Raw genomic sequence first — 23,841 nt, forward strand, 5'->3', positions numbered from 1 at the left:
TATTGGCACCCACCTAATATATTTTGTTTGAATTTTAATTAGATCTGGCCTGAAGTTACAAATCCTGAAAAATATGTCTACGAAGATGTTGCCATTGCAGCATACTTATTGGTAAGGTAATATTTAGCATTTTACAAACTCGGATATCTTGGTCTCGGAGGGGATTGTGATCAATGATAGTAATAATGTATACAGTAGTTTGTGCTAGGGATTGATGCTTGTCAAGATTAGGAGTCAGATAGAAAATCCTGTGCTTAATCTCTGAGAGTCTTCATAAGAAACCGATACAAAGTATAAGGAAAGCCTAGTAAAACTTCTGGGGGATGGAGGAGAATATATGTAGTGTTAAGCAAGTAGGTGTAATTGTAGAGATATTTTCATGAAACTGTTAAAAATTGAAGGAAAATATTATTGAATATAATTCAAAAATTTATATATTTTTAATAGTTGGTGCCACAGTCATTCCTCCCTATTTGGATGAATGGAGATGTGGTTCCTGTGCTGTGTTAAGCCTCAGAATAGAGGGATGTCCATTTAGGACAGAGATGAGGAGGAATTTCTTTAGCCAGAGGGTAGAGAATCTGGAATTCATTGCCACAGACGGCTCTGGAGGTCAAATCATTGGAGATGTTTAAAACGGCATTTGGTAGGTTCTTGATTAGTTGGGTATCAAAGGTTACAGAGATAAAGCAGGAGAATAGGGTTGAAAGGGATAAAAGACGTCCCGGTTGGTCGGTTAATTGGTCACTGTAAATTGTCCCGTGATGAGGCTGGAGTTAAATCTGGAATCGCTGGGCAGTGGGGCTCGAGGGGCCGGAAGGGCCTCTTCCTCACTGTATCTCAAAAATCAGCCATGATGGAATGGCAAGGCAGACCCAATGGGCTGAATGGCCTAATTCTGCTCCTATGTCTTATGGTCTTCTTTCAGCAAATATACATTTTTCTGTTTACTTGGGTACAATTTTAACTCGTCTTGCCCTTGGGAAATTAATTAGCTCAGACTTGATTTTAGTTTCTGTGACACAATCAAAAATGAAATAATGTGACATCTGTACTTCATCTGACTGAATTATTTTCATATGGTTCACCAGAGGTTAAATTAATTCCACACTATCAAATCAGGTTTGTTATCACTGGTTCATGGACCATTCAAGCAATCTGATAGTGGAGGGGAAGAAACTGCTCTTAAAACGTTGAGTGTGGGTCTTCAGGCTCCTCTCTGAGGGTAGTAACACGAAGAGGCCATATCCCAAATGGGGAGGGTCTTTGATGTTACTCCTTCTTGAGCCGTGATCTCAATGGCGGGGGAGGGTTGTACCTGTTCAAAGAGCATCATTGATACTCTGTCAAGTCAGACATAAATTTATGAAAGAAAAGTTAATATATTTCAGTCATACCTAGCCTTGTTAAGATCTACGTCATACACTGTGTGTTCACTTTTGGGTGCCATGACGTACGAAGGAAATAAATGCGATAGAAGGAATAAACTGCAAAATATCTGAATGGCTAAATTATGCGGTCAGTTTCCATAGAGGTGCAAAAGACTGCAGATGCTGAGACCTTGAGTACAAACAATCTGCTGGAAGAAACCAGTAGATTGGATAAAGCCCTACATTTGTACTGATGCTTTGATCCAAAATGTTGACAGTTCCTTTCCTCACACAGATGCTGTTCCACATTTAGGTTGGAGGAACAACACCTTATATTCTATATGGTTAGTCTCCAACCTGATGGCATGGACATCGATTTCTTGGATTTCTGGTAATGCCCCACAACTCTCCCCCACCACCCTCTCTTTCACCATTTCCGATCCCCTTTTCCCTCCCTCACCTTATCTCCTTACCCACCCATCGCCTCCCCCTGGTGCTCCTCTCCCCTCTTTTTTCTTCCCTGGCCTTCTGTCTCTTCCACCAAGCAACTTCCCAGCTCTTTACTTCATTCCCCCCCCCCCCCCCCCCGCCAGATTTCAACTATCACCTGGTTGTTCCCTCTCCCCTACCCCCACCTATTGAATCTACTCCCAGCTTTTGTTCTGCAGTCCGGGCGAAGGGTTTCAGCCTGAATTGTCGACTGTACTTTTTTTCCATAGATGCTGTCTGGCCTGCTGAGTTCCTCCAGCATTTTGTGTGTGCTGCTCGGAGTTCCAGCATCTGCAGATTTTCTCTTGTTTGCTGTTCAACCTGCTGAGTTCTTCCATCAAATTATTTGTTGTTCAAATTTCATTAACTGATTCTTATTTTGCAGTATGTTTCAATGGTTGAGAAACAATCTGATGAATATTGAAAATGTTTAAAATAATAAGTTCAATAATATGAGTCCAGAGGTCTGTAGGTCTAGTGGGAAGCCCAGAACAAAAGTAACATAATTAAAATTGAGCTGCTGCATTTAGAAATTAAGAAGAAATATTTCTGCCCAAAGGGAACACTTGCTCAAGGTTGTGAGTGCTGAGCAAATTGAAATTTTCAAGACTTGAGTCATAGTTTTAACGTTTTTACAGACCTCCAATGATATGGAGTAATGATGATTAAGTAGATGAGGTACATGTGAGCCATGATCTGATATGGTGTAAAAATGGGCTTGAGAGATGTTGTACAGTTTAGTGATCCTGAAGTTTATTTGATTGGTTTTTCTGTGTTGGTGATGATAAGACATTCTCTACTGCCATATGTAATATGATTGCAGTATAAAATGTTACATTAATATTTTACTTTATTTCTACTAAAATATAGTTCACTTCCCTCCAAAAAGTGAAATGGTTTTAACTTGTATTTCAGATTCTTTGGGAAGATGAGCGTGCTGCGAAAGGCCTGACTGACAAACAGTCCTTTATAGATTTGGGATGTGGAAATGGATTACTGGTCCATATTTTAACTAATGAAGGGGTAAATGAATTTGAACCAATAATATTTGATATCTGTATTAGAAAATTATTTAAAGATATCTTGCTATATACATAAGACTCACAATAGAACCTCCTATTATACTATAGTTCCTGAAATTCCTTGCATATAAATAGGGCAAACATAATTTTAGATTTTTTTTTTACTTTTTTCAATTAAGGAAATTTTAGTGTTGGGGTTAAGTCACTAATCTTGTAGTCTGTTGACAAACTTATGCACTCATACTAATTCTCATTCTTCAATTGATCTGCTAAATTGAGAAACAAGCTACACCAGGTGAAACTGAATTTAATGGATTGCATTTCACTGTAAAATGAGGTTACAATGCTTGCTGTTAATTATGTACAAGTTGGAAGCATAGTGAAAATCTATCACGTGTGAATATAGTATTCTGTCACCTATCTCACTGTATGATTAAGTTCAACAGGATGTGGATTGCATTGCCTGAATTGCCTCTCAGTTGTGCCCTGGCATTTAGGGCAACAATAAGGGTCCTCCACCTCTGGCAACGTTCAAGGTTTCCTTCATCATGTCAGTAGCTTCCTCTTGGTTTTCACTATTGTCAGTCATGCAAGTCCTGGGTGGAGACTCAGGAATACTATCACACTAAGATGTAGAAGGAATCTTCATTCCGGTTTATGTAACAGTTTTGTTTTAACCAGACAGGGTTGTTAGCCCTGAGTTGAACCCCTGAACCTGGAGGACTGGTGGAACAGTCTTAGACTGGCCTCTACCCTTTGACCTGTTAGGCATGGGTGATCCCACCAAGAGCCAAATCATAAAGCCCTGATTCCAGCCAACATAGCTCTCCGGATCATTGAGGCACAGAAGCCTCCAAACCTTGACAAGGATAAGTCACAGCTCTTGTTTTTGTTGTGTACATTTAAAAATAATTCATTGATAGAACAGTAAAATGTGTATCTTGATAAACAAAAATGATTTTTAAACTATTTTTATAAAACGCTGGGATTAGTAACTTTGGGTCCCAGTGTGCACAAAACTTCTATTGTGTAAATGTATTCACATTCAGGATGTATCTTTCTGAGTCAAAGCATCATGTATATGCAACCTTCTTTCAATTGAGAAATCCTTGGTTGATCTTACTGCTTTTTGTAAAAAAAAAAATTGTAAGATACGGGGCCAATTTATCCAACATACTTCAGACTGGGAAAAAAGAATGAGCTTCAAGAAGGACTATAAAGTTTAACAGCTTTTACAATAATTTTGTAGAGCTAGAAAGCTACAGAATTTTCTGAAATTGTAAATGTATGGCAGAAGATCAGTAGTCCCTCAGATTTGTGAGAGAACAAGTTAAGGTCAGAGCTTTGGAATGTTATTGGAAGTGGTATGATATATTGGCTGAGGAGACTAGATAAGAGGTATAATGGAGCTGAAATTCTTTAATGATTGTATTCTGATTTTGTAATTACATATTTTTGAAATTTATCTAGAGATATGAATTTGCCGAATTTGCTTTAGGTCTGCAATGACAAAGCTATTGTTGTGAATGGTCACTTTCAAGTTCTAAGTATTGCTGTATACAATACCATTCTCGAAATCTTAAATCAGAATCAGATTTAATATCATTGGCATTAGTTGTGAAATTTGTTGTTAAAATGTGTAGCTGCAATTGTTTTGGGATTTTGTTGTCAAAAAAGAAAAGAATATTGTGCAAAGAAGATAGTAGCAATAACGTTTGAGTAACAATATTGCACATTTTCCTTTTAGCACCCTGGTAAAGGTATAGATGTGAGAAAGCGGAAGATATGGGACAAGTATGGTCCACAGACACATCTTGAGGTAAGAATGAAAATTCATTACCTTGTAGTCACGCGCAATGCGCTACTAAAGAAAACACACGGAGGCAGAGGGAGCTGAACTCGGAATGACTTTACTGATTCAAAATCACGCACTTAAATCTCCCCTCCCATGGGTCCCTGAGACCCGTGGGGCGGACGTGACGTCAGACTGTCCCCAGAAGGTCCGCCCTGAGCGGACCGCTTGTCTGCCTGCGGCTCCCGATGGCGGTTCGAGTTCTGCTTGTGCGGGCCACCACCCCCCCCCCCCAAAGAAATGTCCATCAGGGGAGTGGAGCCCCCAGTCTGTGCGGCTTGCCTGGGTGGCCGGCCTCGCTGCCGTGATGCGGGTACCCTCACTGGTTGCTCAATGTCCAAGTGCGCCGGTTTGAGGCGGTCCACTGTAAAAGTCTCTTCCCGGCCACCCACCTCCACGACACACGTGGTTCCGTTGTGCCAGATCACTTTGAAGGGACCCTCGTACGGCCGCTGTAGAGGTGACCTGTGCATGCCCCTGTGAATAAAAACATACTCACAGTCTCGGAGGTCTTAAGGGGTGAAGGATGGCGTGGGACCATGCCTGGAGGTCGGGACTGGTGCCAGGGTCCCTACCTTGTCCCGCAGCCTCATTAACACTGCTGCTGGAGTTTCTTCCGAACCTCGGGCTTCTGGTGCGAACTCGCTTGTGACGGTCAGGGGGTCGCCATAGACCAATTCCGCCGAGGAGGTGTCCAGGTCCTCTTTGGGGGCTGTGCGGATGCCCAGTAGGACCCAGGGAAGCTCATCTGTCCAGTTGGGGCCCCTGAGTCATGCCATCAGGCCGACTTGAGATGCCGGTGGAATCGCTCTACCAAACCATTGGACTGGGGATGGTACACTGTGGTGTGATGCAGCTGGGTGCCCAGGAGCTGCGCCAGTGCTGTCCACAAACCAGACGTGAATTGTGCCCCTCTGTCGGAGGTGATGTCCGTTGGGAGGCTGAACCTGGCGATCCAGTTTGTAATGAGCGTCCTGGCGCAGAACTCAGTGGACGTGTCTGCAAGCAGTATGGCTTCTGGCCAACTGGTAAACCTGTCTACCATGGTAAAGATATACCTGGCGCCCTGGGAGACTGGCAGGGGGCCGACGATGTCCACGTGGATGTGTTGGAACCTCCTTCGTGGCGGCTGGAACTGCTGGAGGGGAGCCTTCACGTGCGGCTGGACTTTGGCGGTCTGGCAGTGTACGCAGGTCTTGGCCCAGTGTCCGATCTGTTTGAGCAAACCATGCCAGACGAATCTGTCCGCTACCAGATTGATGGGCGCCCGGATGGACGGGTGGGCCAGGTCATGCAGTTTGTAGAACACCCGGATGGATGGGTGGGCCAGGTCATGCAGTGTGTAGAACACCCGGATGGATGGGTGGGCCAGGTCATGCAGTGTGTCGAACACCCGGATGGATGGGTGGGCCGGGTCGTGCAGTGTGTAGAACACCCAGATGGATGGGTGGGCCAGGTCATGCAGTGTGTCGAACACCCGGATGGACGGGTGGGCCGGGTCGTGTAGCGTGTCGAACACCCTGCGCATCCATGCTGCTGGTACCACAGATCGGGGTTTGCCAGTAGACACGTCGCACAGGAGTTGATCCACTGCCGGGTCAATGGAGACGTCCTCCAACTGGAGCCCCGAAACGGCGGTGCGGTAAGCTGGAATCTTGGGGTCCAACCGTTGTGCTTCTGCCAGTGCTGCGTAGTCTATTCCTGAGGGCGAGATGCCTACTGAGTGGAGACAGGGGCGAGACAGTGTGTCGGCAACGACGTTGTTCTTCCCTGCGATGAAGCGGACATCCGTGGTGAATTCTGAAATAAAGGACAGGTGCCTCTGCTGCCGAGCCGACCATGGGTCCGATACCTTGGCCAGTGCAAGGGTGAGGGGCTTGTGGTCCGTATACACGGTGAACTCCCTTCCCTCGAGGAAGTACCGGAAATGCTGGACAGCCAGGTAGAGCGCTAGTAACTCTCTGTCAAAGGCGCTGTACTTCACCTCTGGTGGCTGAAGAAAGCGAGTGGTCGCCACTGGTCCTCGACGAGCTGCTGCAGGACTCCGCCGGCTGCCGTGTCGGAAGCGTCAACTGTGAGTGCTGTGGGTACATCGACTCTCGGGTGCACTAGGAGGGCCGCCTTTGCCAGCACCTCCTTGGTCTGCTGGAACGCCTCCATGGACTCTGTGTCCCATGTCATTTCTTTGGCCTTGCCAGTCATCAGGCTGAACAAGGGTCTTATGATGCGGGCCTCCGACGGCAAGAACCGATGATAAAAGTTGACCATCCCTACGAACTCCTGCAGGCCCTTGACCGTGCTGGGATTGGGGAACTGGCGGATGGCCTGGACCTTGTCCGGTAGGGGAACTGTACCATGTCAGTTGACTTTGTGGCCCAAACTGGCACTTCACCGGATTGATTGCCAGTCCGTGGTCGCTCAGGCGTTGGCAGAGCTGGCGCAAATGTGCCACATGCTCTTGGTGCGAACTGCTGGCCACCAGGATATCGTCCAAGTAAATGAAAATGAAATCCAGGTTGCGTCCCACCAAGTCCATGAACCTTTGGAAAGTTTGGGCTGCATTCTTGAGACCGAAAGGCATCCTCAGGAATTCGAACAAGCCGAACGGGGTGATGAGAGCTGTCTTGGGCACGTCGTGGGGGTGCACTGGGATCTGATGGTATCCCCTGACCAGGTCGATTTTTGAGAAGATGGTTGCTCCGTGCAGGTTCGCCGTGAAGTCCTGGATGTAGGGTACCAGGTATCTATTGGCAGTTGTGGCGTCGTTGAGCCTTCTGTAGTCTCTGCAGGGCCTTCATCCTCCTGCGGACTTGGGCACCATGTCCAGCGGGGATGCCCACGGGCTGTCTGAGCGGCGTACGATCCCCAGCTCTTCCATCTTACGGAACTCCTCCTTGGTGAGGTGGAGTTTGTCGGGTGGGAGCCTGCGAGCTCGTGCGTGCAGCAGTGGTCCTTGCATGGGGATGTGGTGCTACATTCCGTGCTTGGGGTCGGCCGTGGAGAACTGCGAGGTGACTATGGAGGGAAGTTCCGCCAACACCCTGGCGAATTCGTTACCCGAGAGGGTCACGGAATCCAGGTGGAGGGCCGGTAGATTGGCTACTCCGAGCTGGAAAGTCTGGAATGTCTCGACGTGGACCAAACGCCGGCCTTTTAGGTTGACCAGGAGGCAGTGGCTCGTAGGTTGGTATATATATCTATATATTGGCTGGTAGTTGCCCCTAGTAGTGGCTGTGACACTGCTGCCAACCTGAAAGTCCCAAGTGAAATGGCTGGACCTGAAATGCAGTGAGATAGTTCGCGGGCTGTACGTCTGAATACTGGTACCATTTGCAGCAGTGAGTTCGGGGCCTGGGACCGCGTTACGAGTGTCCATGTTCGAGGAGGGGGGAGTACGCTGACTTCGGCCCTGGTGTCTACCAGGAAGCGCCGCCCGGAGTGTCGGTCCCAGAGGTGCAGGAGGCTGTCTCGGTGACCAGCCGTCTTAGCCATTAGTGACGACTGGCCCCGGCATTTCCCGGAAAAGCACATGGTGAACAGCAGCGGCGCGTGCCTGAGCCCCATCTCTAGTGATAGAAACACCATTGTTCTGAACTTTTGTCTTTTTCCCCCCATGGGTCTCGACAGCTTCGGTTACAGGGCCTGTGCTTTGGGGCACATGATCGTGGCTAGGCCAATGGAGGCTGCTCCACGTTGCTTGCTCTGCCAAAGGACGTCTGGTTTAGGTGCAACCCTGCATGGGTCGTTGAAATCCTCATTCGCGAGGAGGAGGCGAATGTCCCCTGGCATTTGCTCGAGGAACAGCTGTTCAAATAAAAGGCACAGCATATGGCCGTCCATGTGTAGGAGCTGCGCAGCCCATTCGCAGCGGGAGAGTCCAAAAGTACGGATCAGGAACGCCTTAAGCTTAGTGTACCTGTCGTCCGTTGGTGGCTGGCATATGAAGTCGATGATCCGGCCTGCCGCCTCCTGGTCGAGCGTGCTGACCACGTAGTAATAACTGTAACGTATCTGATACTGAACTGGGCCTCAGCCTGCTTGAACCAAACATGGGGCTGAGTGGCCCAGAAAGTCAGGAGCTTCAAAGAGACCGCGCTGTGTGAGTTGCTCGAACTCATGGCTGGTTGCTGAGTCGCCAGCTCCAGATGCCGTCTGGAACGTCAGGGTCACCAGTGTAGTTGCGCACAACGCGATACTAAAGAAAACACATGGAGGCAGAGAGCTGAACTCGGAATGACTTTACTGATTCAAAATAGCACACTTAAATCTCCCCTGCCATGGGTCCCTGCGACCCGCGGGGCAGACGTGACGTCAGACTGTCCCTGGAAGGTCCACCCCGAGCGGACCACGCGTCTGCCTGTGGGTCCCGATGGCGGTTCGAGTCCCGTGTATGCAGGCCGCCACAATCTGTACGATATGTTCCTTTCCCATATAGCACCTAACTCTGCTCCACATTAAATTCCTGTTCATCACGTTTCCTCTACCAACAACTTCCAGCCCAGTGTCCTTTCCTACCACGAAAGTGGCATTTTGTTTAGGGTATTGGCCTCGGAGGTATGGCTCGGACTGAGATTGCTGTGATACACACGGTGAATAGGTGTTGGCTGTTGACCCATGGTCTGTGGCTATTGTTCAGCAGGTTACTGATCTGCCTGTAATAATCTTATTCAGATTGCGATATCTCATTTCACTTGTTGGTGGCTTGTGCTAGCTCACTCTATGGAACACCAACTTCACTCCAATTCAGTTTTGTCAGCCTCACCATTTTGACAATATCTGGTTTCAAGCTAACCATAAAAGTTGACTTAAAGGGACGATATGTAGCATCCTCAATGTTGTATTTGTTTATTCCTGGAACTCAATGACTTAACCACTGTCCCATAGCGTTCCTCATATTCAGAAGTATCCTCAGAAATCTTTTGCTTGCAACCTACCACTTTCCTCCAATCACTTTGTATTGGAGCTTGCTCTTGCAACTACCCCAAGTCAAGTCAACTTTTATTGTCATTTTGAACATAACTGCTGGTACAGTGCATAGTAAAAATGAGACAACGTTTTTCAGGACCATGGTGTTACATGACACAGTACAAAAAACTAGACTGAACTACGTAATAAAAAAAAACACAGAGAAAGCTACACTAGACTACAGACCTACACTGGACTGCATAAAGTGCACAAAAACAGTACCAGCATTACAATAAATGATAAACAGGACAGTAGGGTAAGGTGTCAGTCCAGGCTTCGGGTATTGAGGAGTCTGATAGCTTGGGGGAAGAAACTGTTACATAGTCTGGTCGTGAGAGCCCGAATGTTTCGGAGCCTTTTCCCAGACGGCAGGAGGGAGAAGAGATCGTATGAGGGGTGCATGGGGTCCTTCATAATGCTGTTTCCTTTGCGGATGCAGCGTGTAGTGTAAATGTCCGTGATGGCAGGAAGAGAGACCCCGATGATCTTCTCAGCTGACCTCACTATCCGCTGCAGGGTCTTGCGATCAGAGATGGTGCAATTTCTGAACCAGGCAGTGATACAGCTGCTCAGGATGCTCTCAATACAGCCCCTGTAAAATGTGATGAGGATGGGGGGTGGGAGATGAACTTTCCTCAGCCTTTGCAAAAAGTAGAGACACTGTTGGGTTTTCTTTGCTATGGAGCTGGTGTTGAGGGACCAGCTGAGATTCCCCGTCAGGTGAACACCAAGAAATTTGGTGCTGTTTACGATCTCTACCGAGGGGCCGTCGATGTTCAGCGGGGAGTGGTCGCTCCATGCCCTCCTGAAGTCAACAACAATCTCTTTTGTTCACATTAAGAGACAGGTTGTTGGCTCTGCACCAGTCCGTTAGCTGCTGCACCTCCTCTCTGTAAGCTGACTCGTCGTTCTTGCTGATGAGACCCACCACAGTCGTGTCATCGGCGAACTTGATGATGTGGTTCGTGCTGTGTGTTGCAGCACAGTCGTGGGTCAGCAGACTGAACAGCAGTGGACTGAGCACGCAACTCTGGGGAGCCCCCGTGCTCAGTGTGATGGTGTTGGAGATGCTGCTCCCGATCCGGACTGACTGAGGTCTCCCAGTCAGGAAGTCTAGGATCCAGTTGCAGAGGGAGGTGTTCAGGCCCAATAGACTCAGTTTTCCAATCAGTTTCTGAGGGATGATTGTGTTGAATGCTGAACTAAAGTCTATGAACAGCATCCGAACGTATGTGTCTTTTTTGTCCAGGTGGGTTAGGGCCAGGTGAAGGGTGGTGGCAATGGCATCATCTGTTGAACAGTTGGGACGGTACGCAAACTGCAGGGGTTCCAGTGAGGAGGGTGGCAGAGTCTTGATATGCCTCATGACAAGCCTCTCGAAACACTTCATGATGATGGATGGGACGGTAGTCATTTAGGCAGGACTCTGAAGACTTCTTCGGCACGGGGACGATGGTGGCGGCCTTGAAGCACGTTGGAACGGTGGCGCTGCTCAGGGAGATGTTGAAGATGTCAGTGAGAATATCTGCTAGCTGGTCTGCACATCCTCTGAGCACTCTACCAGGGATGTTGTCTGGTCCAGCAGCCTTCCGTGGGTTGACCCTGCACAGGGTTCTTCTCACGTCGGCCACGGAGAGACACAGCACCTGGTCATTTGCAGGAGGGGTGGACTTCCTCGCTGTCACGTCATTTTCCGCCTCAAACCGGGCATAGAAGTTATTCAGCGCATTTGGGAGGGTGATGTTGTCTTGTAATTGGTGATGTCCTGGATGCCCTTCCACATGCACCACGTGTCACCGCTGTGCTGGAAGTGACTGTGTATTAGCTGGGCATGTGCACGCTTTGCCCCTCTGATGGCCCGGGACAGTTTGGCCCTTGCTGTTGTTAGAGCTGCCTTGTTGCCTGCTCTGAAGGCGGAGTCGCGGGACCTCAGTAGCGCACGCACCTCTGCGGTCATCCATGGCTTCTGGTTAGTGCGTGTAGATAGATAGATAGATAGATAGATACTTTATTCATCCCCATGGGGAAATTCAACATTTTTTCCAATGTCCCATACACTTGTTGTAGCAAAAACTCATTACATACAATACTTAACTCAGTAATAATATGATATGCATCTAAATCACTAACTCAAAAAGCATTAATAATAGCTTTAAAAAAGTTCTTAAGTCCTGGCAGTTGAATTGTAAAGCCTAATGGCATTGGGGAGTATTGACCTCTTCATCCTGTCTGAGGAGCATTGCATCGACAGTAACCTGTCGCTGAAACTGCTTCTCTGTCTCTGGATGGTGCTATGTAGAGGATGTTCAGGGTTTTCCATAATTGACCGTAGCCTACTCAGCGCCCTTCGCTCAGCTACCGATGTTAAACTCTCCAGTACTTTACCCACGACAGAGCTCGCCTTCCTTATCAGCTTATTAAGACGTGAGGCGTCCTTCTTCTTAATGCTTCCTCCCCAACACGCCACCACAAAGAAGAGGGCGCTCTCAACAACTGACCTATAGAACATCTTCAGCATCTCACTGCAGACATTGAATGACGCCAACCTTCTAAGGAAGTACAGTCGACTCTGTGCCTTCCTGCACAAGGCATCTGTGTTGGCAGTCCAGTCTAGCTTCTCGTCCAACTGTACTCCCAGATACTTGTAGGTCTTGGACAGAGTAACATCATCAATGCACTTGCTGATGTAACTGGTCACTGATGCTGTGTACTCCTCTAAGTTGGTGGAGTCGCCATCGGTTGCAGTCTCCCTGAACATGTGCCAGTCAGTGTTCTCAAAGCAGTCTTGAAGAGCAGAGATGGCTCCTGCTGGCCAGGTTTTCACCTGCTTCTGAACTGGTCTGGAGCGCCTGACCAGCGGCCTGTATGCTGGGATTAGCATAAGTGATGTGGTCTGAGTATCTGAGGTGGGGGCGGGGCTCTGCCCGGTACGTGTCGGGGATGTTTGTGTAAATCAGGTCCAATGCATTCTCCTCCCTCGTTGCCTCTTAATAACATTACAACCATCTTGTACATGTTGTTTATTATCTCCTATCAACTCTGTGAGTCAACTGTCTGATTTGCTGAAAAGGCAACATAGTAGTCAAAATTTGGTTGCCATCAGTGGGTGCAGTTTGTGTATGTTGTTAAAACAAAGAAGTTGCTCCGCAAGTCTTCAAGCTTACTTTTTTTCAAGGATGTGGAGCTTTCTTGGACCATTTACCAATCTTAACTGTTTCAGCTGTTTGATGGAAAACCATCTGTCTTCTTTCATAGGTTTCATCTTCAGTTCTGCATGACTTCACTCTCTGGTCTTTATTGGAGAAAGCCGTGACAGAGCTGCCTATTCAATTGTTTCATCACTGTCATCCTCACCTGAGTCACTAAAGACCGCTGTAGGGTCTGTGTCATGTCCATGCTGTAATTCCTTGGAGTTTGGATGGTGGCGCTGTTTCAGAGGTCTGTCCAACTGTTTCCCAAGAAGAAGCATCAGTGGCAGATAATGGTCCCTGCTGAACTTACTGATACTGCTTCCGTTTGCTTCTTAGCTCCGCACTCTTTGATTCAATCACACCTATCACATTGTTTTATTCATTCATTCGGTTAATGCAAAAATTTGCTCTTTGTGCCCTTTACTGTCTCTGTCATACTGTTTTTGTAGTTTATTACGTTTCTCCTTTCCCAATTGATCAGTAAATTTCTTCACCTGCTCAGATAACCTTTTCAGTCATTCACACTTTTAATCCAACTGAGCACGTGTTTGTATCTTTAACTCACGTTTCCCTGTTTTTCCCTTTCCCTCAGGCATTCTCTGCATCTTTTCACATGCATAATTGACTCTTAATAGACTCAACATTGATAGTATATTTCATCTAGTATATTTCAATAATCTTAACAAATTTAAGTATTTTATTCAGGTAAGAACTCAAAACCTCTGTCTTCTGTTCATATGTAACTACTGCAGGTCAAACTCCCACTTTTTGTGTAGTAGGATTTATGATTTTGGTCATTGTCATAATTCAATCTCTTGTAACAGTTTTTAATCACTTGGACTGTGATCAAAATATCATTGATTGCATCAAAATATTATTGGATTTCAATTGAAATATCACAGGATTGTGATCAAACTTATCTTTGGATCATAATTGAAATATTGTTTTAGGATTGCAATGGTTTTTTTTTATTTTAAGATTGCAGCAGGATTGTAGTCATAACTTTGTAGGAATGTAGTCAGTAAACCAAACTACCCAAACTCAGGTTGGAGGAGCAACACCTCATATACCGTCTGGATAGTCTCCAGCCCTTTGGCATGAACATTGAATTCTCCAACTTCCGGTAATTCCCTCCCTCTCCCTTCCCCCATCCCACTTTCACTCTGTCTCCTCTTCCAGCTGCCCATCACCTCTCTCATGATTCTGCCGCCTTCTACTACCCATAGTGCTTTCCCCTTACATTCCTCCTTCACCTCTCCTGCCTATCCCCTCCCTGCTTCCCCTCCTCCACCCCTTGATCTTTCCTCTGATTGGTTTTCCACCCTCTCCCCACCTTCTTTATAGGGCCCCTGCCCCTTCTTCAGTCCTGACAAAGGGTCTCGGACCGAAACATTGACTGCTCATTTCAACGGATGCTGCCCGACCTGCTGAGTTCCTCCAGCTTGTTTGTACGTGTTGATTATACTAGATGGTGTATTGAAGCAAGAACTAGGCAGTTTCTCATACAGTTTGGAAAACGAAGAGGATCTTGCCTCTTATAATTTTAGCACCAAAAATTTCCACTTCGTTTGGGATTCTTCTGAGATTTAATATCTTCACAACCATCCTGCGACTATGGCAAAATTATTGGAATGCTGATGCTTTTGATCAGAGGTTCTTCAGAAGTCAAGAATGAAGCATCAAACTTGTTGCTTATGTTGTTTATTAAGCGCTAAGGGAACAAAGGGATTAGGAAAGAAGAGTAATGAAAGCAGAGCCTAGGAGTGAGAGAAGGTGAAGGTACAGAAGAGGCCGAGGCAGCGTGATTTAGCTTTCTTATACCAATTTGCTAATGGCAACAAAGACCATTCATATTTATAGATTTAATAGTTAACCAAGCAGATAGTCCCTATTCAAATGATGCCATACCCATAACTGCAACAAGAAAATACACTGCTCAAATTACATGTTCATAGGTAATTATATTAAAATATAAGGAAACAAAGAAACTTAAACTACAAAGAAATAACAATTAAAAAACACAAAATACTCGCAGAACTCAGCAGGCCAGACATCATCTATGGGAGGAGGTAATAACGACGTTTTGGGCGGAAACCAATTATACAGTCTACTCCAACAACCTCTTAGCTCCTGGTTTATCCTATCGTAAGTAGTCCTGTTGTAACTTAGTACCTTCCTGCAAGATACGGTTTTATCCTTATTCTTAACTGTCTTAAGACCCTAATGAGTTGTAGTAACTATTCTCAAAATGTTCACCCACCATCAGGTCTGTCACCGGGACTGGATCATTTCTCAGATCTATGTTGTCTCCTGTAGATGGACTCTTGACCTACTGTTTCAAGAACCTTGCTTTGAAACCCTGAAGAAATCCTGCCCTATCTAAGCTACTTGTATTAAGGGAATTCCGATCAATGCTGGGGGGGATTAAAGACCCCACTATGAAAATGTTGTTTCTGCACTTTTCTATAATCTGATCACATATCTGTTCCTCCAATTCTCGGCTAATGGGGGTGGAAAGTCTATGTAACATAGGTGATTGCATATATTTGCAACCCCTAAGCAGCCAAACTTGACAATGCTTTAATGGGGAAACCTAGATAACATTTCGGCATAGAGGGATAGAGTGGCAAGTATATTTGCATGACGTAAGTGCCAGTTAATTAGCATGTTCAACAAGAGAGATTTTTAATCTACTGCTTGGACTTTCAGTGACATTATTATTGCCAAGTCGTCCACTATCGATGCCCTGGGATTCACCATTGATCAGAAACTCAGAATGGCCACCTATATGTTGTAGCTGTAAGGGTGGGTCAGAAACTGTGCATCTTGTGGAAACGCACTCCTTGATGAAATTTAACCATCTTAACGCCCACTAATTGGGTACATTACCGAGTAATCTCCACGTGTCTGAGTGGGTGTAGCTCCAACAACTTTCAAGCCTTATGCCCACTGTGACTAATTTGTCCTATCCCTTGCGGTTCAGCATCAGTGGTTGGAGCAGCCCTCAAAACTGAGTGATACTGATGTTGAAAAACCAGCAGATGCCAGAATTTTCCACCATGGTACCGGGCAAAGCTCCAGTGTCACACGACAATGCAAAATTCATACAGTAGATCATTGTGATTGCTGAAAAAATGATTGAAGTTTTAAAAAATTGCTGGTGTTTTAATAGGAACGTACCTTTACTCCAAGTGATGATTTCCTTTTTCCTGATGTGGATTGGCTAATTGGCAACCATTCAGATGAGCTTACACCATGGATTCCTGTTATTGCAGCAAGGTAACTGACTATTTTATTCAAAAATTGATTAATGTGAGTTTTGTTTTATGAATAAATAAATGTGTTTTTGCAGTAATTTATGCTGCAAATAACACTGCTTTTTTTAATTATTTTTAAAGTTCTAATCTATCTCTTTACTTCAGTAATCTTTCTAGTGCAAAGAAATTTTCACAGAATCAGATTACGAGAATGTGTATTGACTGACTCTACACACAGTGTTCTGCTCTGCCTTAATATCCCTGTTTGTTCTAATAAACTAACGATAAAGACTTTATTGCAATTAACTGCCCAACAGTTCCAGCATTTGGCTGTCACTTGTTTAGTAATTAGTACGTACGATATGTGTTCAACACATTTGCGAAAGTATAAAGCTCAGAGGAGTTTATTTATTTGTTGCTGCAGGTCCTCCTATTCATGCCGCTACTTTGTTCTGCCGTGTTGCTTCTATGATTTCTATGGAAAATACTGTCGAAGAGAAACCATAAACACGCAGTATCGAGCGTATTTGAATTTCATTACAGAAGTGGGTTCTATTTGTGGTTTTAAAGTTGAGGAGGACTGCCTTCGAATTCCATCTACAAAACGGGTAAGTATGAGCTTTAAGTAATTACTGTGTTTGTTTTATCATTGAGTTTTTATGAACTTTACAAAATGATTGCAGTGAACTTGTTTTCAAAAAGTTCTCTTAAGTTGATCTGAAAGTTTCAAAATTGCACTAATGCCATATAAAGACTGTGGGAGTTCCTTATTAATTTTGTTTGCACACTTGGAATAGTAGTTAAACAGTATTTTGACATTATTTGTGAGATTATAAACAAACACTGTTAAACAATAATAGAATATCAACATTTTTGAGTAGCTTAAAGGACATTACTTTGCAATAATATTTTAATACAATATTTAAAATAGTTGTGTTTAATTTTCTTGTAGGCTTGTCCCCTTCTCTCTGTATTTTCAAATATGTTTATGGTGATATTGACAGTCTAAACATGTCAGTGGCTAAAAATATTTGACCTTTATTCTTTGCAGTCCTGCAGAATGAAGGTAATCAGAAATGTGATTCAAAAGGAGCATAGTGGATAAATGTTCAGGTGTTTCCACTAGTGAAAGAATCTCAAATGAGCGGATATCATTAGAAGATAAGGGGGTAGACATTTAAAACTGAGTTGCATGGAGTTTGTTTCTTGCTACGGGTGGCAAATCTTCTGAGGGTTGTTAGGGCTAGATCACTCAGGGCATTTGAAGAAGAGATAGATGCAGTATATTCTTGAAAGACCTGGGAGTTGAAAGCTATGTGGAACTGGACTGGCACAGAAGAAGATTAGGCCTAGCGCAGATCATATTGGACAGCAGGGCAGGCTTGAGGGGCCAGGTAGCCTATTACTCCTATTATTTGACGTTGTCAGTCCATATCTTTTAATAAACTGTTGAGGTCCCATGCACTACTTTTATAATGTTCCTGTTACCAATATTTTGTTTACAAATGATGTGTAATCTGACAGAATACCAAGAAAATTGGGCAGACTAAATAATTTATGGAGAAATATTATAGTATTTCCTTTTTGTAAATTTTATGAATTTATGTTTGTAGTTTAAAAACAGTAAAATACTTTGTGTATCCTTATAGAGCAATTATTCACAGAAGTCTTAAGTTTCAGACTTCAATAGTAGTGCTCCGTTTTTTGTTCTATTAGTGTTGAGCATGCCTTTGCAGAATCACAGTACAACAGAAGCAACCTCTATTTATGTAATGTCTTTATTGAAGCATGGACATCCCTAGGCAGTTCACAGAATATAACAAGAGGAGATTTAGGGAAGATGAGTAAAGATCTTGACCAAAAGAGATAGTTTTAAGAGTCAACACGAGGAAATCTGCAGATGTTGGAAATCCAAGCAACACACACAAAATGCTGGTGGAACGCAGCAGGCCAGGCAGCATCTATAGGAAGAAGCACTGTCGACGTTTCGGGCCGAGACCCTTCGTCAGGGCTCACAAAGTCCTGTCGGAAGGTGTCGGCCCAAAAAGACGACAGTGCTTCTTCCTATAGATGCTGCCTGGCCTGCTGCGTTCCACCAGCATTTTGTGTGTGTTGTTTAGTTTTTAAGAGTGACGGGCAGAGGTGAAGAGGCTTAAGAAAGTAATTCTGGAGCTCAACGTCTTGAAAGTTGAAGGCACAACAGTGAAGTAAAAGTTAAAAAAATTGGGATGTGCAGATAGCAAGTTATTTGTGAAGTCACTAACACACTTTGCATGTTTGCCAAAAGTGTGCGTTCTGGGCAGAGTGCACTGATCATTGAGTCAGTCAGCTTGAAATACTAATATGAAGCCTATGCTTACATTTTGGACCTCAAAGCTTATCTAAACCTTACTCAATAGGTTCTGCAGAAGACAGATTTTTATAAATGGATTATCAATATATGCTTTATTCATTGTAATACCAAATAAAATGTTTAAAGCAATATATTCTTGTCTTAATATTTGTATACAGTTTGTAATTAGTTCAACCAATACACTTCTACTAGAAATATACTGTTCTGAATTTGTTTAAATCTTTATTGGTTTAAAAACAGCTTGTTCATTGTGTCTTTCAAATTGGAAAAGCAATAATATTATAATCATTTTACCTGCGTTGCATTTTCTTCCTTTTTTTGTAGGTTTGCTTGATTGGTAATCAAAGAACATATCCTGAATTTAATGAAGAAAGACTGGATAAAGAACGAACACTGTATATTAAAGAAAGATATTCTTCTACTCTGAGAACAGGAGATCATTTTAGTGAGGCAATTCCTTTATTTACTCATGATGTGTCACACTGTTCCAATGTTGAGCATCCTGTGCCTCTAGATACCAAGGCTGAAGAAGATTCATTTGCATCTAGCAAGTGGCTGGCTGGTTTCCAACCTAGGGAGAAAGCTCAAAAAATTAGGAATTGTGCTTCTTTGCCCAGGGATTTCACCAATTGTGTTGTGCTTCAAGTCGCTAAAGCACTTTTGAAGACAAATCAGGACCCCTGTGTAAACAGTGGTGTTGAAGACAGCACAGGATATTGGAACAAGGGAGGTAGGTGTTTGTGTTCTTAAGCATTATTCTGTTCTATAATTGCATTGATTCTGTTGGATTTTCTGGATAACTGAGATTCTAATGATAGTTATTGCAGTAATTCATTTTATTGCTTTAATTCATTCATCAAACATTGTAGTAACTGGTAATTCTGTCTTTCTGATAGGCCAGTATATTGTCTTGTAAACATCATCTTTTATGTGTGGGATGTAGTTCAGATGGAAAAAGTTTTTAATTGAATATAGCATTTTAAATATTGATTACTTTGTGGCGACCCACTTCCTAGCGCACTCGAACCGGCTCACAAATAGCCAGCGCGCAGGCACAAAGGCCAGGTCCGCAACAAAGGGAAAAAGCCTGCAGGGGTTTGTGAGTACGTGTCCCTTACAGCATCCGCGCCCGGGGAGGGCGGGATGAGGGAGGCTTTAAAGCAAGGCTATGAAGTTCGAATAAAATCTTCTTTAATTGCAGTTTACCGACTCCGTGTCGTTACTTTAGCACTGCGTGTAGCACACCGCTACAACTTCATGTGGGCTTATTTTAAGTTGGTAGCACGTTATGATTGATTTTCTAACTCTTTAAAAGTGCAAGGAGCAAATGGCTGCACAGGAGAAATTTCACAAAATGCATGATATCTGGTAAGAAAAGTCATAGAAGAATGTGCACCATTAAACTGATGACATTGTTGTCCTTGGATCAGTCCGTAGGCAATTTCTATGAAGCAGCAAATCCAGGGCTGGTATATGGTAGGGCAGTCAATTCAGTAAAATGTCAACCAATACTGTGTGAACATTTCAGTTTCTAAAGTTGGTAGTAAATTAGGCTAATTCTTGGTACAATGAAATCTATTTCTGTGGATGAGGTGTAGATATGTTTTGCCATTCTGTTAAATGATATTCTTTGAGCCTTGTTCCGGAGGTGTGCATTTGTGATACAGGGAGGCACTGCACTGTTGGATATATTGTCTTTTGGATGTGATACTGAAGAAAAACTGGGCAGATCTTTATGTGTTTGTTAATATTAATGCCCCAAATACATTGTGTAATGTTATTTTTTGCTACTTTTGCAAGTTTTCTGTCTGTACATTAGGCCCACAGATCCCTTAGACATGACAATGACTGTTTTCAAAACTTCACCTACTGCTATGACATAAGTCATGATTAACACCATATAAAGATAAGAATCTCTTGCTTTCTCTCAGTTTCTACCTCTGTATGTTTTACCACAGGAAGCCTGCCACTGAAGGATGTAGCAGATCTTCTAGGCAGTAGCGTATTACAGAGATTAAAAAATGAGTGTGGTGGTTTGAAGACCCTCTTAAGAAACAATTGTCAGGTATTTGAAGGTATGGGTTGCAGCTTTATTAATTCTCTTCCTAGCCTCATTAGAGTATCATATTTGCTCACATAATAAAAGGATGCCATTAGTTTTTTTGTTGACTCCTCATCAAAGCCATTTTCTCCAGAGTCACTAACAGCAACTCTCTACATGGGGATGCCAGGTTAAATAAGGGTTCCCTGTCCATAAACCGAATTTTCTGCAAGTCAAAAATGAACAATTTCTCCAAAAGTAGTAAGGTGAAATCTTTAACTGCAACAGACCGACCTTAGCAGCTGCTTTGCAAAGAGTAGACTAGGGAAGGTCAGTGTAGGTGGCAGGCATTTTACCAGCAAGTGGTCTGTGGCATTCCTTTGTCTGAGTGCAGCCCAGGCAGAGTGGAGGTGATTCAAAGCACATTTGTTATTAAAGAATGCATAAATTGTACAACTGGAGATTTGTTTGCTTGCAAGTTGCCACAAAGCATGAAACCCGAAAGAACCCAATCAAAGAAAAAAAGTAAAAAGAGCAGCATCCAGTACTCAAAAGAAAGGGGGAGGAAAAACACAAACAATTGAAGCAAACGACAACATTCTGACCCAGAGCCGAACCCCGGAGCAGACTGCTTGTGTTTGTGAATCTCTTTACTGGAGAGTCACTATCACACTCTGTTCTGGCCCCCGCCTTCATTACCCAGGTCCAACACTTCCTCCTCATTACATCCATTATAAAGTTCAGGTTTATAAATGTGTTAAGATGGTGAGGTTATTACTTATGCTTAACGTTGGAGGTGTTTAATGTAGGAAATGGGTGCTGTGAGTTGGGGTATGCGGATGTGGAGGGAAGGGTTAGAAGTAGGGGTAGGGTTGGGGGTGGAGGTGAAGACCTCCCTGCAGGGTCAGCGGATGGGACCTGGTGAAGAGAAAGCTCATCTGTGGGAGTGAGGCCTGGACTTGTATTATGGTGTTAATCAGCAAGAAAATTATTGACAGTTTAATAAAACTGTGTGCCAACAAGCAGTGCCTCAATATTTGTAGCATTTGACTTTACGCAAAGGAGAGTTTGGAGAAGCCAGTGGCTTTCCTGCACTGTCCCCTAGCGAAGAGATCCGAGTACTATGCCTGAGAGCAGTCTAAGAGAATTTGTGTAACATTGGATTTCCATAAATCAGTTCTTCTGCAACCTGTATTTGTTGTTTTTTGTTTCAGATCTAAGTAATCAATAACTAAAATAAGGCAGAGCAGATTTGATAGGCCAAATGGCCTAATTCTGGTCCTATCTCTTATAAGCATGAATTGTTTTCAGTCTATGGTGTAGTGTATTGTCTTTCTGTTACCCTAAGTTCCAGTGGTGTCTCTAGACTCCCAGGGTATCGATAGTGGGGCTCAGCATCGATAATGCCATTGAATAGTTGGGTTGTTTCAATCACACAAAATGCCGGAGGAACTCAGCAGGTCAGGCAGCATCTGTGGAAATGAATAATAATCGGACTTCAGGATCGAAGAAGGGTCTCAGTCAGAAACGTCGACTGCTTACTCTTTTCCATAGATACTGCCAGACCTGCTAAGTTCCTCCAGCATTTTGTGAGTGTTGCTTTAAATTTTCAGCATTTGCAGAATTTATCGTGTTTATGATTCAGTCTTAGTTGTTTAGTTTCTTAAACATCTAAATATGCTATATTTAGTTCTTTTTGAATGCAGCATATAGTACATTTATGCAAAAGAACTATGATTTATCAATATAAGACTTTACTTCCATTCAGCATGTCAACCGGAACACGAAACAGATTGGCAAATGTTGAAAATGTACAAAAATACTTTTATTCTTTCTCCAATATGTAGTTATCCATGGTCAGGTTCGGATTCGAGACTGGACAAAGGAGAAACAAACTAGAAAGCAGATATCAGGTACAAGAAAAATGCCATCAGATACTTTTAAGACTCGTCTCTGCTGGTTCTTTGTAAACCATCCTGATGGATGTCCTCGAAGCACTGAAAATTGCCCGTTTGCACATGGAGCAGAGGAACTGCGACCTCAAGCTGCTGCAAGAAAGTGAATTATTGGCTGTGTTTTGTTTTCTTTGGATATTAGGATGAAATAAAGCTGTTAAAGCATAAAGAGTCATTTTATACAAAATACTTGTTCCTTTCTGTTAAGTAATGAGCTACATGGCAGGGCTGTCTGCCATTGGGTAGATTTCCCCTCATGTTTAACTTCTGAATGTGCCCAACTGCAAGTGGTGGTGCACTGAATGAAAACTAACTTACAGGATGAAGTGAACAAGTCATAGGAGATCTTGGGGGTGGCAGGGTATTCATTAGTCTCAGAGCCTGAGCTGTTACCCAGTCTGGCAGTCCTAGTCCTAATGCTCCTCTACCTCCTCCCTGACGGTAGTGGGTCAGCAAGATTGTGGGATGGGTGCTTTGGTCCCTTCGTCTGCAACACTTCTGGTAAATGTCACAAATTGGGGAGAGGGAGACTCTGGTTTTTACTGTTCTCTGTGAGGCCTTGCAGCTTCCGTACTACACGATGCAGCCAGACAAGATACGGATGGTGCTCCTGAAGAAAATTGTTAGAATGGGGGTGGGGGAGCCTCAATTCCCTCAGAAAGTGTAGACACTGCTGAGCCTTCTTGACTAGTGAGGCAGGTTAGATGGTCTTTTTATGTGCACACCAAGGAACCTAGTGCTCTGCATTCCACGGCAGAGTCACTGATGTGCAATAGGGGTGGTCAACCTGTGCCTTCCTGAAATCCCCAATCATCTTTTGTTTTATCCACATTGAGACTTGGGTTGTTGGTTTCACACTATGTAACAAGCCTCTGTACCTTCTCCCTGTATGCTGACTCACCATTGTTACTGATGAGGCCTACTACTGTAGTATCATAAGCGAGTGAGATGTGGTTTGAGCTGAATCCGGCAGTGCAATTGTGAGGAGCGGGTTGAGCACACAGCCCTGGGTGGTGGGCACCAGCGTTTAGCGTGATGGAGCTTGAGATGTTGCTGCCAACTGGAATTGACTGAAGTTTTTCCATTAAGATGTCCAAGATCCAGTTACAGAGAGGGGTGTTAAGTCCCTCTGAGGGATGACAGTCTTATGTGCTGAGCTGAAATCAACAAACAACATCCTGGTGTATGAGGCATTGTTTTCTAGGTGGGACAGGTCAGAGTAGAAGGGCGTGATCAGTGCACTGGTTTGAATGGTAGGCAAACTGGGAAGGGTCTAATGAAGTTGGAAGCCGGGATTTTATACTATCTATTACCAGCCACTCAAAGCACTTCATGATTGTTCATTT

At 44.1% G+C, this 23,841-nt stretch overlaps 1 protein-coding gene across 1 annotated transcript in view; it reads left to right on the forward strand.

Moving 5' to 3' along the window:
- trmt44 (tRNA methyltransferase 44 homolog) overlaps positions 1-22,670 on the forward strand; it is a 31,757-nt gene extending 9,087 nt beyond the window's left edge. Inside the window, exons 4-11 of the mRNA XM_073043070.1 lie at positions 43-111; positions 2,775-2,882; positions 4,629-4,700; positions 16,062-16,168; positions 16,571-16,754; positions 18,824-19,229; positions 20,458-20,574; positions 22,388-22,670. Of these exons, the coding sequence (XP_072899171.1) occupies positions 43-111; positions 2,775-2,882; positions 4,629-4,700; positions 16,062-16,168; positions 16,571-16,754; positions 18,824-19,229; positions 20,458-20,574; positions 22,388-22,602 (1,278 nt within the window). The 3' untranslated portion in view covers positions 22,603-22,670. The remainder of the gene's footprint in view (positions 1-42; positions 112-2,774; positions 2,883-4,628; positions 4,701-16,061; positions 16,169-16,570; positions 16,755-18,823; positions 19,230-20,457; positions 20,575-22,387) is intronic.
- The last annotated feature ends 1,171 nt before the right edge of the window (positions 22,671-23,841 follow it).

Source organism: Hemitrygon akajei, chromosome 4 (assembly GCF_048418815.1).
Source record: "Hemitrygon akajei chromosome 4, sHemAka1.3, whole genome shotgun sequence".
In the NCBI taxonomy this organism is placed as follows: domain Eukaryota; kingdom Metazoa; phylum Chordata; class Chondrichthyes; order Myliobatiformes; family Dasyatidae; genus Hemitrygon; species Hemitrygon akajei.